The sequence below is a fragment of the Oncorhynchus masou genome, chromosome 6, assembly GCF_036934945.1.
Source record: "Oncorhynchus masou masou isolate Uvic2021 chromosome 6, UVic_Omas_1.1, whole genome shotgun sequence".
NCBI classification, from domain to species: Eukaryota; Metazoa; Chordata; class Actinopteri; order Salmoniformes; family Salmonidae; genus Oncorhynchus; species Oncorhynchus masou.
The window spans coordinates 22,527,309-22,543,959 of record NC_088217.1 but is presented as its reverse complement, the minus strand read 5'-3'; the positions used below and the strand labels follow the sequence as shown (position 1 = coordinate 22,543,959).

At 45.7% G+C, this 16,651-nt stretch overlaps 1 protein-coding gene across 1 annotated transcript; it reads left to right on the top strand.

The window, feature by feature from the left end:
• Window positions 1–74: 74 nt before the first annotated feature.
• Window positions 75–10,324, top strand: kiss1 (KiSS-1 metastasis suppressor). The gene is given in 4 exon segments (XM_064967947.1): window positions 75–3,166; window positions 9,365–9,499; window positions 9,769–9,848; window positions 9,851–10,324. Coding segments are annotated over 3 exon segments (345 nt in total). The 5' UTR covers window positions 75–3,166; window positions 9,365–9,408; the 3' UTR covers window positions 10,025–10,324.
• Window positions 10,325–16,651: the final 6,327 nt, after the last annotated feature.

The window sequence follows — 16,651 nt, the reverse complement described above, 5'->3', positions numbered from 1 at the left end:
ACACTTTGGGCTCGATTCAATCCATAGTGCTGAAGTGCGATAGAAATGTAAAGTCAATGTTCCGCCGTTCGAAGAGACTGCATTTATGGTTAATGCTGTATATGTTGGTTCAATCGAAATTAACTTTACATTTCCCTCTAAAGTGTGGATTTTCAGCGCTACGGATTGAATCGAACCCTACACATATTTATTTACAGTGCATTCGGAATGTATTCAGACCCCTTGATTTGTTCCATATTTTGTTACGTTACAGCCTTCTAAAATGTACTAAATAATTTCATCCCCTCGTCAATCTACACACAATACACCATAATGACAAAGCAAAAACATGTTTTTAGACATTTTTGCAAATGTATTACAAATAAAAAACAAGTATTCAGACCCTTTGTTATGAGACTCAAAATTAAGCTCAGCTGAATCCTGTTTCCATTGATTATTCTTAAGATGTTTCTTAAACTTGATTGGAGTCCACCTGTAGTAAATGTAATTAATTGGACATGATTTGGAAAGGCACAAACCTCTATATAAGGTCCCACAGTTGACAGTGCATTTCAGAGCAAAAACCAAAAACCAAGGTTAAAGGAGTTGTCTGTAGAGCTGAGACAGGATTGTGTTGAGGTACAGATCTGGGGAATGGTACTAAATAATTACTGCAACATTGAAGGTCCCCAAGAACACAGTGGCCTCCATCATTCTTAAATTGAATGAATTTTGAACCATCAAGACTCTCCCTAGAGCTGGCCGCCAGGCCAAACTGAGCAATCAGGGGAGAAGGGCCTTGGTCAGGGAGGTGACCCGATGGTCACTCTCACAGGGCTCCAGAGTTCATCTGTGGCACTCCACCAATCAGGTTTTTAAAGTAGAGTGGCAAGACAGAAGCCACTCCTCAGTAAAAGGAACATGATAGCCCGCTTGGAGTTTGCTAAAAGGCACCAAAAGACTCTCAGACGATGAGAAACAAGATTCTCTGGTCTGATGAAACAAAGATAGAACTATTTCGCCTGAATGCTAAGCATCACATATGGAAGAAACCTGGCACCATCCCTACGGTGAAGCATGGTGGTGGCAGCACCATGCTATGGGGATGTTTTTCAATGACAGGGACTGGGAGACTGATCAGGGAAAGATGAACAGAACAAAGTACAAAGAGATCCTTGACGAAAACCTACTCCAGGTCAGAACGATAGATTTTTTCTTTGTCAGCTTGGGGATTTGATCTAGCAACCTTTTGGTTACTGGCCCAACGCTCTAACCACTTATCTACCTGCCGCCCCAGGTATATAAATAATATATATATATTTTCTAAATCCATTTTAGAATAAGGCTGTAACAAAATATGGAAAAAAGCCAAGGGGTCAGAATAGTTGCAGAATGAACTGTATTTCCATGGTATGTTGTACATTTAGAAAGTGTTGTGTGTTACCTTTATAACATTTACTTATGTGATACTGCCCGAGAAGCCGGTGTTTGGAGGATATACAGTACCAGTCAAAAGTTTGGACACGTTGACAAGTTGATAAATGGCTGGGCTAATAAGACAATGCGTTGCGCAGTCAGATGGAACAGAGTAAATAGGCATTTTAACATCATAAATTTAGCCAATGGTAACTTCTGGAATAGACACCGGCTGGAATGTGGTTTTAACCAATCAGCCTTCAGGATTAGACTTCCCATTCTATAATAGTAGATATGCCTTTGATTATCAGAATGTCTAGTGAATGACTTTTTCCACTCCTTTTTTGGGGGAAATGGACTAGCAAATGTAGCAAGTGCTATTTTGTAACATCCCATCCCCCTTTTGTGTAGTTTAAATACAAGGAACAACATCAAGAGGATATTGGGTATGGGGCTACATATTCATCAAACCACTTCTCCTTTGCAATGTTCCATTATTTTGTTTATAGTTCGGAAGATCTTGACATGTTCCATTATTTTGTTTATAGTCCAGAAGATCTTGACATGTTCCATTATTTTGTTTATAGTCCAGATGTTCTTGACATGTTCCATTATTTTGTTTATAGTCCGGATGATCTTGACATGTTCCATTATTTTGTTTATTGTCCGGATGATCTTGTCATAAAACTCAATTACCCTGCATTATGTGCTGGACAGGTCTAAATACAACTTAATTACCCTGCATTATGTGCTGGACGGGTCTAAATACAACTTAATTACCCTGCATTATGTGCTGGACGGGTCTAAATACAACTTATTTACCCTGCATTATGTGCTGGACGGGTCTAAATAAAACTCAATTGCCCTGCATTATGTGCTGGACGGGTCTAAATACACGTTCATTACCCTGCATTATTTGCTGGATGGGTCTAAATACACCTTCATTACCCTGCATTATGTGCTGGATGGGTCTAAATACAACTCAATAACCCTGCATTATGTGCTGGACGGGTCTAAATAAAACTCAATTACCCTGCATTATGTGCTGGACGGGTGTAAATACAACTTCATTACCCTGCATTATGTGCTGGACTGGTCTAAATAAAGCTCAATTACCCTGCATTATGTGCTGGACGGGTCTAAATACAACTCAATTACCCTGCATTGTGTGCTGGACGGGTTTAAATACAACTTCATTACCCTGCATTATGTGCTGGACGGGTCTAAATAAAACTTAATTACCCTGCATTATGTGCTGGACGGGTCTAAATACAACTTAATTACCCTGCATTATGTGCTGGACGGGTCTAAATATAACTTAATTACCCTGCATTATGTGCTGGACGGGTCTAAATAAAACTCAATTACCCTGCATTATGTGCTGGACGGGTCTAAATAAAACTCAATTACCCTGCATTATGTGCTGGATGGGTCTAAATAAAACTCAATTACCCTGCATTATGTGCCGGCCGGGTCTAAATAAAACTCAATTGCCCTGCATTATGTGCTGGACGGGTCTAAATACAACTTCATTTTGTCCAATTCAGGGGATTCACTTCTGAGAAATTCCGGCAATCACCAAACAGAAGAGAGAACAGGGGGATGAAAGGAAAGATAGAAAGAAGGGAGGAGGTCCAAGCACACCAGGTTCCAACACATGGATGATGACGCAAGTGGTCACCCTACAAAAGCCCCTTTGGGGTGGGTAGTGAGGACACAGTCGGAGTGGTCTAAATATCTTTCCTCTTCAGTCGGCTCCACAGGGAAACAGGTAAGCCAATGTTGTTCCTCCCATGGTAGATTTTGTTATGGTGAACAGAATATGTATGCCATTGTCTTGAAACTGAGTGGTTTGTCAACTTGGTGTTGAAATCAAACACATTGATTGTTCCTGGTTCTAAACAAACAAGATATTTGGCCTAAATTTCAGCAAGTTGAATTCAAGAAAGAAACTGGGTTTCCAGGAAGTTCAAGATGTCAAGAATCACCTATTTTTGTCAGTCTATCTTTCTCTTTATTTACATTCAATGTACTGTACATATGCCTTATCAAGGTTTTCAGGAACGTAGTAAAGGTTGTGGTTAGTGTGGTGTACTGTAATGCACCAGAGGAGTGCCAGGTTAACCAGATCCACAGCTGAGGCAGGCAGTGATCAGTATTCCTTTGTTAACTGAGATCTGCACTGCAGGATCAGTGTCTTTGACTTTAGCGGAGCATGGAAAGCAGATCAACTACTCGGTTACAGGCCTCTTTCGTGTTTAACAAGCCAGAAGAGTCAAGGCTTGAGTCAAGGTTCCCCTCCATCAAAACCACAATCTGGAGGTTTCTGAAGATTATTTTTAGGCTATTCTCTTTGCTATTCTATTTTTTTATGCATTTTAACAGACACTTTTATCCAAAGTGACTTACAGTCATGCGTGCATACCTTTTTTTTTTTTTTTTTTTTTTTACATGTATATGTGTTCCTAGGAATCAAACCCACTATCCTGGCATTGCAAGCATCATACTCTACCAATTGAGCTACATAGGACCATGTTTAATTTGAATTCATGAGTACTGTGCGGAATAGATGTGGGTCCAAAGTGGATTTTTTTTAGATCATTAATATAATTCAGGATTTATTGGTATATGAAAACCTTTAAAAACATTTGTAGCTAATGTTTCCCTTCCGCTTAACTGTCCAAAGTAATCAAGTCAGGAAAAATAATTAGCCAATAAAAAGTGATTCAGGGCTCCCTGGAAAGCTCCTTGAATATGAAAGATTTGGAAATGTTTACTTTCTCATCGTTACAATGTGGTGTGTGGGCAGAAATGGGACTCTAGCAGTGAGTAAACAGGATAATTGAATATCAAGCGCATCCCTTCAGTCAGCCAGAGAGACCTGAGGAAGTAGTGGTTGGTAATGATGTCACAGACCTTTGATGCTCCAGTTTGAAGTCAACTGTTGAGTTTTTGAGAGAGTGTGTGTGTGTGTGGGGGGGGGGGTGGATAGGAGTAGGAGGAGATCATTCTGTTTTGTGTGTGTGCGCGTCCGTGCGTGCATGCACAATAATCTATGTGTGTGTCTGAAAGAGTGAGTTTCTGTCTTCGTTGAGAAGAATATGAGCAGCTCTGGGATTATTCAGTCAGCTGTGGGAGGTCAATACCCCAACCTTTCCCCTGTGTTCCTCCTGTGTGCTCTGCAGGGTGAGTTGCTTTCATCTCCACAGAGCAGGTGATATGAGTTAACACTGAGGTCATATTGGCAAGTTGCCCGGCAACCACACACATCCCTGACACATCAAACTGCCTTTTACACACATCCACAACACTTCAAACTGCCTTTTACACACCACCCCAATATGTCAAACTGCCTTTGACACACATCCCCAAGAACATCAAACTGCCTTTTACACACCTCACCAAGAACATCAAACTGCCTTTTACACACATCCCCAATACGTCAAACTGCCTTTTATACACCTCCCCAATAAGTCAAACTGCCTTTTACACACATCCCCAAGAACATCAAACTGCCTTTTATACACCTCCCCAATACGTCAAACTGCCTTTGACACACATCCCCAAGAACATCAAACTGCCTTTGACACACATCCCCAAGAACATCAAACTGCCTTTTACACACCTCACCAATACGTCAAACTGCCTTTGACACACATCCCCAAGAACATCAAACTGCCTTTTACACACCTCACCAATACGTCAAACTGCCTTTTACACACATCCCCAATACGTCATACTGCCTTTTATACACCTCCCAAATACATCAAACTGCCTTTTACACACATCCCCAAGAACATCAAACTGCCTTTTTACACACCTCCCCAATACATCAACTGCCTTTTACACACATCCCCAATACATCAACTGCCTTTTACACATCTCCCTAAAACATCAACTGCCTTTTACACATCTCCCCAAAACATCAACTGCCTTTTACACATCACCCCAATACATCAACTACCTTTGACACACATCCCCAATAGATCAACTGCCTTTTACACACATCCCAATAGATGAACTGATGAGTTCATAAACTCCACTGTTATGTCATCCTGTCTAAGTTGACAAGGTAAAGATACAACTTCGTGCATTGGGAAGTTGATGCCTTTTACACACCTCCCCAATACTTCAAACTGCCTTTTACACACCTCCCCAATACTTCAAACTGCCTTTTACACACATCCACAATATCTCAAACAGCTTTTTACATACATCCCAAATACATCGACTGCCTTTTACACACCTCCACAATACTTAAAAATGCCTTTTACACACATCCACAATATCTCAAACAGCTTTTTACACACATCCCAAATACATCAACTGCCTTTTACACACCTCCACAATACTTAAAAATGCCTTTTACACACATCCCCACTACATTAAACTGCCTTTTACACACATCCCAATAGATCAACTGCCTTTTACACACATCCACAATATCTCAAACAGCTTTTTACATACATCCCAAATACATCAACTGCCTTTTACACACCTCCACAATACTTAAAAATGCCTTTTACACACATCCCCACTACATTAAACTGCCTTTTACACACATCCCCAATAGATCAACTGTCTTTTACACACATCCACAATATCTCAAACAGCTTTATAAAAAAATCCCAAATACATCAACTGCCTTTTACACACCTCCACAATACTTAAAAATGCCTTTTACACACATCCCCACTACATTAAACTGCCTTTTACATACATCCCCAATAGATCAACTGCCTTTTACACATCTCCCCAAAACATCAACTGCCTTTTACACATCTCCCCAAAACATCAACTGCCTTTTACACATCTCCCCAAAACATCAACTGCCTTTTACACATCTCCCCAAAACATCAACTGCCTTTTACACATCTCCCCAATACATCAACTGCCTTTTACACATCTCCCCAATACATCAACTGCCATTTCAGTTCAGTTCAGTGTGTCAAATCGGAGGGCATTTTGTCCATTCCTCTGGCAGTCTCTATGGGGTGCCACAGGGTTCATTTCTCGGGCCGACTCTTTTCTCTGTATATATCAATGATGTTGCTCTTGCTGCGGGCGATTCCCTGATCCACCTCTCCAGAACACCATTCTGTATACTTCTGGCCCTTCCTTGGACACTGTGCATCTAACCCCAAAACGAGCTTCAATGCCATACAACACTCGTTCCGTGGCCTCCAACTGCTCTTACATGCTAGTAAAACCAAATGCATGCTTTTCAACCGTTCGCTGCATGCACCCGCACGCCCGACTAGCATCACCACCCTGGATGGTTCCGACCTAGAATATGTGGTCATCTATATGTGGTCATCTATAAGTACCTAGGTGGAGAGGGTAGTAAGTTTTAAGTTCCTCGGCATACACATCACAGACAAACTGAATTGGTCCACTCACACAGACAGCATCGTGAAGAAGGCGCAGCAGCGCCTCTACAACCTCAGGAGGCTGAAGAAATTCGGCTTGTCACCAAAAACACTCACAAACTTCTACAGATGCACAATCGAGAGCATCCTGTCTGGCTGTATCACCGCCTGGTACTGCAACTGCTCCGCCCACAACCGTAAGGCTCTCCAGAGGGTAGTGAGGTCTGCACAACGCATCACCGGGGGCAAACTACCTGCCCTCCAGGACACCTACACCACCCGATCTTACAGGAAGGCCATAAAGATCATCAAGGACAACACCCACCCGAGCCACTGCCTGTTCACCCCGCTGTCATCCAGAAGGCGAGGTCAGTACAGGTGCATCAAAGCTGGGACCGAGAGACTGAAAAACAGCTTCTATCTCAAGGCCATCAGACTGTTAAAACAACCACTAACATTGAGTGGCTGCTGCCAACACACTGACTCAACTCCAGCCACTTCAATAATGGGAATTGATGGGAAAGGATGTAAAATATATCACTAGCCACTTTAAACAATGCTACCTAATATAATGTTTACATACCCTACATTATTCATCTCATATGTATACGTATATACTGTACTCTATCATCTACTGCATCCTTATGTAATACATGTATCACTAGCCACTTTAACTATGCCACTTTGTTTACATACTCATCCCATATGTATATACTTCGATACCATCTACTGTATCTTGCCTATGCTGCTCTGCACCATCACTCATTCATATCTTTATGTACATATTCTTTATCCCCTTACACTGTGTATAAGATATTAGTTTTGGAATTGTTAGTTAGATTACTTGTTGGTTATTACTGCATTGTCGGAACTGGAAGCACAAGCATTTCGCTACACTCGCATTAACATCTGCTAACCATGTGTATGTGACAAATAAAATTTGATTTGATTTGATTTGAGGTGTCTGGCTAGACTGTAAACTCTCCTTCCAGACTCATATCAAACATCTCCAATCTAAAATCAAATCTTTCTATTCTATTCCGCAAAAAAAGCCTCCTTCACTCACGCCGCCAAACTTACCCTAGTAAAACTGACTATCCTACCGATCCTCGACTTTGGCGATGTCATCTACAAAATAGCTTCCAATACTCTACTCAGCAAACTGGATGCAGTTTTTCACAGTGCCATCCATTTTGTTACTAAAGCACCTTATACCACCCACCACTGCGACCTGTATGCTCTAGTCGGCTGGCCCTCGCTACATATTCGTCGCCAGACCCACTGGCTCCAGGGCATCTACAAGTCCGTGCTAGGTAAAGCTCCGCCTTATCTCAGTTCATTGGTCACGATGGCAACACCCACCCATAGCACGCGCTCCAGCAGGTGTATCTCACTGATCATCCCTAAAGCCAACACCTCATTTGGCCGCCTTTCCTTCCAGTTCTCTGCTGCCTGTGACTGGAATGAATTGAGAAAATCCCTGAAGTTGGAGACTTTTATCTCCCTCATCAACTTTAAACATGTGCAATCTGAGAAGCTCACCGATCTCTGCAGCTCTACATAGTCCATCGGTAAATAGCCCACCCGATTGTCCTACCTCATCCCCATACAGTTTTTATTTATTTACTTTTCTGCTCTTTTGCACACCAGTATCTCTACCTGCACATGACCATCTGATCATTTATCACTCCAGTGTTAATCTGCTAAAATGTAATTATTTGCCTACCTCCTCATGCCTTTTGCACACAATGTATATATACTCTTTTTTCCCTTTTTTCTACTGTGTTATTGACTTGTTTAATGTTTACTCCATGTGTAACTCTGTGTTGTCTGTTCACACTGCTATGCTTTATCTTGGCCAGGTCGCAGTTGTAAATGAGAACTTGTTCTCAGCTAGCCTACCTGGTTAAATAAAGGTGAAATAAAAAAATGAAAAATAAAATGTACACATCTCCCCAATACATCAACTGCCCTTTACACACACCCCCAATACATCAACTGCCTTTTACACACATCCCAATACATCAAAATGCCTTTACACACATCCCCAATACATCAACTGCCCTTTACACACATCCCCAATACATCAACTGCCTTTACACACATCCCAATACATCCACTGCCTTTTACACACATCCACTGCCCTTTACACACATCCCCAATACATCCACTGCCCTTTACATACATCCCAATACATCCACTGCCTTTTACACACATCCACAATACATCAAAATGCCTTTACACACATCCCCAATACATCAACTGCCTTTACACACATCCCAATACATCAACTGCCTTTACACACATCCACAATACATCCACTGCCCTTTACACACATCCACAATACATCAAACTGCATTTCACACTAAACCAACCCCTGCTAAGATGCACTGTATCCATTTACAGAATCCACGTTGATCTAAAGGGGTGAGCAGGTGGACAATATACAGTTATATACATATACAGTTTTTTTTACCATGATTTATTTTGGCTAGATAATTCCCTTTTAAGGCCTTCCTACTACCCTAAGGTCTATTCAAATGTTGGTCATTACTGCACCTTTAATGTACTGGACTTCTCTCCTGTGTTTCTCCTTACAGATACATTAAGCCAAGCGGTGGGTTCTAGGTTAACACCACCAACCATGCGGCAGTTCACCGTGGTTCTGATGTTAATCGCTTCACTAACAGAGACTTTCCCCACTAGCAGTCTCAGATACTCCCACTATACCCAAGGTACAGTCACTCATGTAAATTAAATAGTGTCTGTAAATACAGTATGTATGTGGACAAATTATCAGTGGTTTAGATCAAATGAGATGAGATAGAAAGCATGAAGGTCATGCTTCACACGAGTGTTAGTCCTAAAAGCATTATTTTGACTATGACATGACAGTATTATAACAGAGATATAAAGGGTGACTGAGACATGTGTTGTTTTTGCTGTGGTGACTGTTAAGGCTCATTTTGGGATCTACAATGCAATATAAACGTTGTTTCCACAGGGGAGAGTCCAGACAATGCAATGCTAAAAGTCTTGAGAGATTTATCCACTGCATCAACAGAGGGCCCACCCCTGACAAACTTCCTGCACTTCTACCCAATGACGTAGACAATCCACTGCTAGAGGCGGAACTACCCAGAAGGGTGTGTTGGTGGTGGTACCCAGCAAAGCCCCACCCACAAAACAGGATTCGTCAGAATCGAGCATGGAGGTCCTCATACAACCATAACTCCTTCGGCCTACGTTACGGGAAATGATAGTTATTAGGATGGGCTCTACGTCTCTCAGTTATGTATTTGATTATATTTTGAACAGTGCCTGACAATATGATGATGGTAGATATATTTATGTGTAAAAATCAGACAAAATTCCAAGGCCTACACTTGAAATATTGCTATATCATCTATGACGATTCATGACAGCTATTGATGAAATTACTTTATAATGAATTTATAATTTCTTGTTTACAACAGCCACTGTCATGTGTTACCCATATGTGTGTGTGAACCCTATGTTTTGCAACATGTTTCCGTTCTGATATCTGTGATAGTTTTATGAATGCAACTGGAAATCAAAAAGATGACACCATTCAATAAATGGGCACTGTAATCCAGCAGACTGAAATGTAATTTATCTTCAGCAATACTTTCAAGCAACTCCACCTCATGGAGTGGTTGTGGTCAACACGTTTTCACTGGGGGTTTGGCTTATTTGTCTGATCTATTGGTCTATAAACTGCTCAAGCATAAGATGAACTAAGTGCTGACGATGTAGAGTGGATAATGTTTTAGAATGAAGTAGCCAAAGCATGTAGCCACTCAGAGACAACTGCACCTTTACTGGGTCAGAGACCTTGGGCCTAGAGTAGTAGGACTTTATTACTGTACATGAACATGAAGATAGTCTACACTTTTCTTATCGGGATGCTTCTGCTTACCAGGTTGGAAGGTAAGGTTCAACAGAACAGACCACAATGCATTGGGGGGGGGGGTGTACTAAAGTAACTAAATAAAGTAAATTCATAAACTTAATTAGTAGTTAACCAAACATGAAAACATTTAGTTTTATTGACTAAAAGCCCATAGATTTTGTTGAGTGGCTAGCACTAGCTAGCATGGTTTAAAGCTACTGTTCTGTTCACTGAAATTGATATACAGTACAAGAAAATGAATGACAGTGTAGAAAAAGGCAGATCACAAAATGGGGCCTGTGTGAATTATACCAGATCTGGTATCCTCATTCGGACATTTGCATGCAAATTAGAGCTAATTAAAAAAATATACAAAGTGACAATTCTACAATTTCAACAGGTGATTCGGGAGTTCAGCAGAATAATGGAACATTTGGAGGCTCTGTGGGAGTTAAGTGTTCAGATGGTTACTGGATATGGAAATGTCCAGTTTGGCCTATCATTGAAAACTGTGAGCAGCTTTTTGTCAAGTTTCCAGACACTGGAGAAACAATAAGTTAACAGTTCCAACCTTTTCTGCCTGCCCTGACACCGAACGCGCCTGCCATACCATTCGGCCTGCCCTGACCTCGAGCCTGCCTGCCACCCTGTACCATTCGGCCTGCCCTGACCTCGAGCCTGCCTGCAACCCTGTACCATTCGGCCTGCCCTGACCTCGAGCCTGCCTGCCACCCTGTACCATTCGGCCTGCCCTGACCTCGAGCCTGCCTGCCACCCTGTACCATTCGGCCTGCCCTGACCTCGAGCCTGCCTGCCACCCTGTACCATTTGGCCTGCCCTGACCTCGAGCCTGCCTGCCACCCTGTACCATTCGGCCTGCCCTGACCTCGAGCCTGCCTGCCACCCTGTACCATTCGGCCTGCCCTGACCTCGAGCCTGCCTGCCACCCTGTACCATTCGGCCTGCCCTGACCTCGAGCCTGCCTGCCACCCTGTACCATTCGGCCTGCCCTGACCTCGAGCCTGCCTGCCACCCTGTACCATTCGGCCTGCCCTGACCTCGAGCCTGCCTGCCACCCTGTACCTTTCGGCCTGCCCTGACCTCGAGCCTGCCTGCCACCCTGTACCATTTGGCCTGCCCTGACCTCGAGCCTGCCTGCCACCCTGTACCATTCGGCCTGCCCTGACCTCGAGCCTGCCTGCCACCCTGTACCATTCGGCCTGCCCTGACCTCGAGCCTGCCTGCCACCCTGTACCATTCGGCCTGCCCTGACCTCGAGCCTGCCTGCCACCCTGTACCTTTCGGCCTGCCCTGACCTCGAGCCAGCCTGCCACCCTGTACCATTCGGCCTGCCCTGACCTCGAGCCTGCCTGCCACCCTGTACCATTCGGCCTGCCCTGACCTCGAGCCTGCCTGCCACCCTGTACCATTCGGCCTGCCCTGACCTCGAGCCTGCCTGCCACCCTGTACCATTCAGCCTGCCCTGACCTCGAGCCTGCCTGCCACCCTGTACCATTTGGCCTGCCCTGACCTCGAGCCTGCCTGCCACCCTGTACCATTCGGCCTGCCCTGACCTCGAGCCTGCCTGCCACCCTGTACCATTCGGCCTGCCCTGACCTCGAGCCTGCCTTCCACCCTGTACCATTTGGCCTGCCCTGACCTCGAGCCTGCCTGCCACCCTGTACCATTCGGCCTGCCCTGACCTCGAGCCTGCCTGCCACCCTGTACCATTCGGCCTGCCCTAACCTCGAGCCTGCCTGCCACCCTGTACCATTCGGCCTGCCCTAACCTCGAGCCTGCCTGCCACCCTGTACCATTCGGCCTGCCCTGACCTCGAGCCTGCCTTCCACCCTGTACCATTTGGCCTGCTCTGACCTTGAGCCTGCCTGCCATCCTGTACCATTCGGCCTGCCCTGACCTCGATCCTGCCTGCCACCCTTTACCATTCAGCCTGCCCTGACCTCGAGCCTGCCTGCCACCCTGTACCATTTGGCCTGCCCTGACCTCGAGCCTGCCTGCCACCCTGTACCATTCGGCCTGCCCTGACCTCGAGCCTGCCTGCCACCCTGTACCATTCGGCCTGCCCTGACCTCGAGCCTGCCTTCCACCCTGTACCATTCGGCCTGTCCTAACCTCGAGCCTGCCTGCCACCCTGTACCATTTGGCCTGCCCTGACCTCGAGCTTGCCTTCCACCCTGTACCATTTGGCCTACCCTGACCTCGAGCCTGCCTGCCACCCTGTACCATTCGGCCTGCCCTAACCTCGAGCCTGCCTGCCACCCTGTACCATTCGGCCTGCCCTAACCTCGAGACTGCCTGCCACCCTGTACCATTCGGCCTGCCCTAACCTCGAGCCTGCCTGCCACGCTGTACCATTCGGCCTGCCCTGACCTCGAGCCTGCCTTCCACCCTGTACCATTTGGCCTGCCCTGACCTCGAGCCTGCCTGTCACCCTGTACCATTCGGCCTGCCCTAACCTCGAGCCTGCCTGCCACCCTGTACCATTCGGCCTGCCCTGACCTCGAGCCTGCCTGCCACCCTGTACCATTCGGCCTGCCCTGACCTCGAGCCTGCCTTCCACCCTGTACCATTTGGCCTGCCCTGACCTCGAGCCTGCCTGCCACCCTGTACCATTCGGCCTGCCCTGACCTCGAGCCTGCCTGCCACCCTGTACCATTCGGCCTGCCCTAACCTCGAGCCTGCCTGCCACCCTGTACCATTCGGCCTGCCCTGACCTCGAGCCTCCCTGCCACCCTGTACCATTCGGCCTGCCCTGACCTCGAGCCTGCCTGCCACCCTGTACCTTTCGGCCTGCCCTGACCTCGAGCCTGCCTGCCACCCTGTACCTTTCGGCCTGCCCTGACCTCGAGCCTGCCTGCCACCCTGTACCATTCGGCCTGCCCTGACCTCGAGCCTGCCTGCCACCCTGTACCATTCAGCCTGCCCTGACCTCGAGCCTGCCTGCCACCCTGTACCATTTGGCCTGCCCTGACCTCGAGCCTGCCTGCCACCCTGTACCATTCGGCCTGCCCTGACCTCGAGCCTGCCTTCCACCCTGTACCATTTGGCCTGCCCTGACCTCGAGCCTGCCTGCCACCCTGTACCATTCGGCCTGCCCTGACCTCGAGCCTGCCTGCCACCCTGTACCATTCGGCCTGCCCTAACCTCGAGCCTGCCTGCCACCCTGTACCATTCGGCCTGCCCTAACCTCGAGCCTGCCTGCCACCCTGTACCATTCGGCCTGCCCTGACCTCGAGCCTGCCTGCCACCCTGTACCATTCGGCCTGCCCTAACCTCGAGCCTGCCTGCCACCCTGTACCATTCGGCCTGCCCTGACCTCGAGCCTGCCTTCCACCCTGTACCATTTGGCCTGCCCTGACCTTGAGCCTGCCTGCCACCCTGTACCATTCGGCCTGCCCTGACCTCGATCCTGCCTGCCACCCTTTACCATTCAGCCTGCCCTGACCTCGAGCCTGCCTGCCACCCTGTACCATTTGGCCTGCCCTGACCTCGAGCCTGCCTGCCACCCTGTACCATTCGGCCTGCCCTGACCTCGAGCCTGCCTGCCACCCTGTACCATTCGGCCTGCCCTGACCTCGAGCCTGCCTTCCACCCTGTACCATTCGGCCTGCCCTAACCTCGAGCCTGCCTGCCACCCTGTACCATTTGGCCTGCCCTGACCTCGAGCTTGCCTTCCACCCTGTACCATTTGGCCTGCCCTGACCTCGAGCCTGCCTGCCACCCTGTACCATTCGGCCTGCCCTAACCTCGAGCCTCCCTGCCACCCTGTACCATTCGGACTCTGACCTGTTTTACGAACTTATGCCTGTCCTTGACTTGCCTCTTGCCTGCCCCTTATATTTTAATAAATATCAGAGATTCGAACCATCTGCGTCCTGTATATGCATCTGGGTCTTATCCTGAAGTTTGATAGAAATGGAATTACCGACAATAGTTATTGTTGTTATATCAATGACATTAACTGGTATAAATCCTAACTTGATATGTGTCCGCTTCACTCAGACTTTCACGTAAATCATGCATTGTCCATTGAAGATTTGGACAAAAACAGATCGGATAAGATGAGATAAGTTAATATTCGGCTCAAAGGCAATACATCCTCACCCACTGTGTTATTTTTTTTTTTCTGCGGCCCAAACCCATTGGTGTTCTACATACATGGCCATAGGAGAGGCACTGCCATAGCTTTGTGTTGGTGGTTCTGAAGAAGCGAAGGGGTGAGTGTTAAGGGTGATCATTTCAACTTAAAACAATGGTTGATTAATCAGATGTCATCATAATCTCATATGTTAATAACATTGTTCCTTACATAACACGGTTGGGGTCAATTTTAAATCAAGGCAGTCAATTCAGGAAGTAAACTGAAATTCCAATTCAATCATTTTTCCAATTTCAATGATTTTCAATAAACTGAAATGAAGAAGCCAAATATTTCAAATGTTTTTAAATGTTTGAATTTTATTTTGGAATCACCTCCATGAATTGACTGCCTTCGATTTGAATTGACCCGAGCCCTGTTACATCAGAATCTCAATCATTTACCTACATTAACTCTAATTTTCACTTGAAATCTTTTTGAGTAAATGAAGTTGACATCCTGTAATGCATGACATACACCGAAGTTTAAGTTAAACACAATGGCTGCATCTCAAGATAGATGTGGTCCTCTGGCTCAATAATGGGTTTAATTCCCGCTGGGGCCACCCATACAAAAAAATGGATGCACGCATGACTGTAAGTCGCTTTGGATAAAAGCATCAGCTCCATGCATGCATAAACTAGGACTCTTCCCTAACTTTCTTAATGCTCTTCGTCCCTTTTGGGGAACAAAAGCTAGAGGTCTGTAACGTACAGGGCATTATCTGTGAGGTAAATCTCAGCAGCTATCTTATCCATTACATCCACTCATAAATCAACATATGAAAACATTTGTGTCTTTCACTAAATCCAGCCACATCCAACCAAGGTGGAGGCAAATACCAGGTAGGATTGTCCAGGACCACCCCAACAAATATGGCTCATGGCAATGCTTATGACTGGGAGATGTATTTATTATGTACCATCAACACCATCATCTCACCGGAGTCATTGAAGAGGCTGCAGATAAACGTATCTCTCTCCTGTGTATAAGTAACATTCCCACTTGGTATACCAATCATTTATGTACATTTGTTTTACAATTAACCAATGTAGACCAGACATGATTTAAGTACATACAGACTTTATAAACTAAATTCAATACGGATGTCTCCATTTTGTTGATGACAAGACTTCCTCAACGAGATCTGATGACTTGGTGATTTACCTCACAGGAAGCAGGAACCCTCTAAAACCTCTGCTTTTGATTATTGCCGTAACATGAAGCTAAAAATAACATAATATAACTTGGAGAACATTATGTTTGGCTATTCTGTTAGAAGAGTTTACTTGAGATGTGCACAATCCTGACAACTGTTGAGTTCTATAAAATACAGAATAATTCCTATATGAATAACAGTGTGTAAAGTTGACATTTCCCCTGTGTTCTTTCTAGTCTGAAAATTTCACCTTTGGCCCCTGCATTAATCCCAGTGTCAGAGCATTCGGCCAAGACAAGGACTACATCAACGTTTCCCCTGAGGCTTCTTTAAGGAGGGACTATGAGAACGTGGCGTCTGTCCTGGGAGGAAGGTACCATGGTCGATGGACGATCTGCTCTGGAGTTGACTACAAGAACGTGGAGGAATAGCTAAGAGAGGCAAAGGAGGAGGAGGATGACTATTACGGTGAGGTGAAGACAGAAGAGGCCTCTGCCAGGATATGTAGCCCAACAGAAGAAAGAGAGGGGGTGAGACAGACAAAGGAGATGATATGGAGGACGGGGAGGACATGGAGGATGGGGAGGACAGTGATGACAATGATAATGATGACTCTGTGAACTACACCACTGTGGTGTTCAAACCCAGAAACAAGA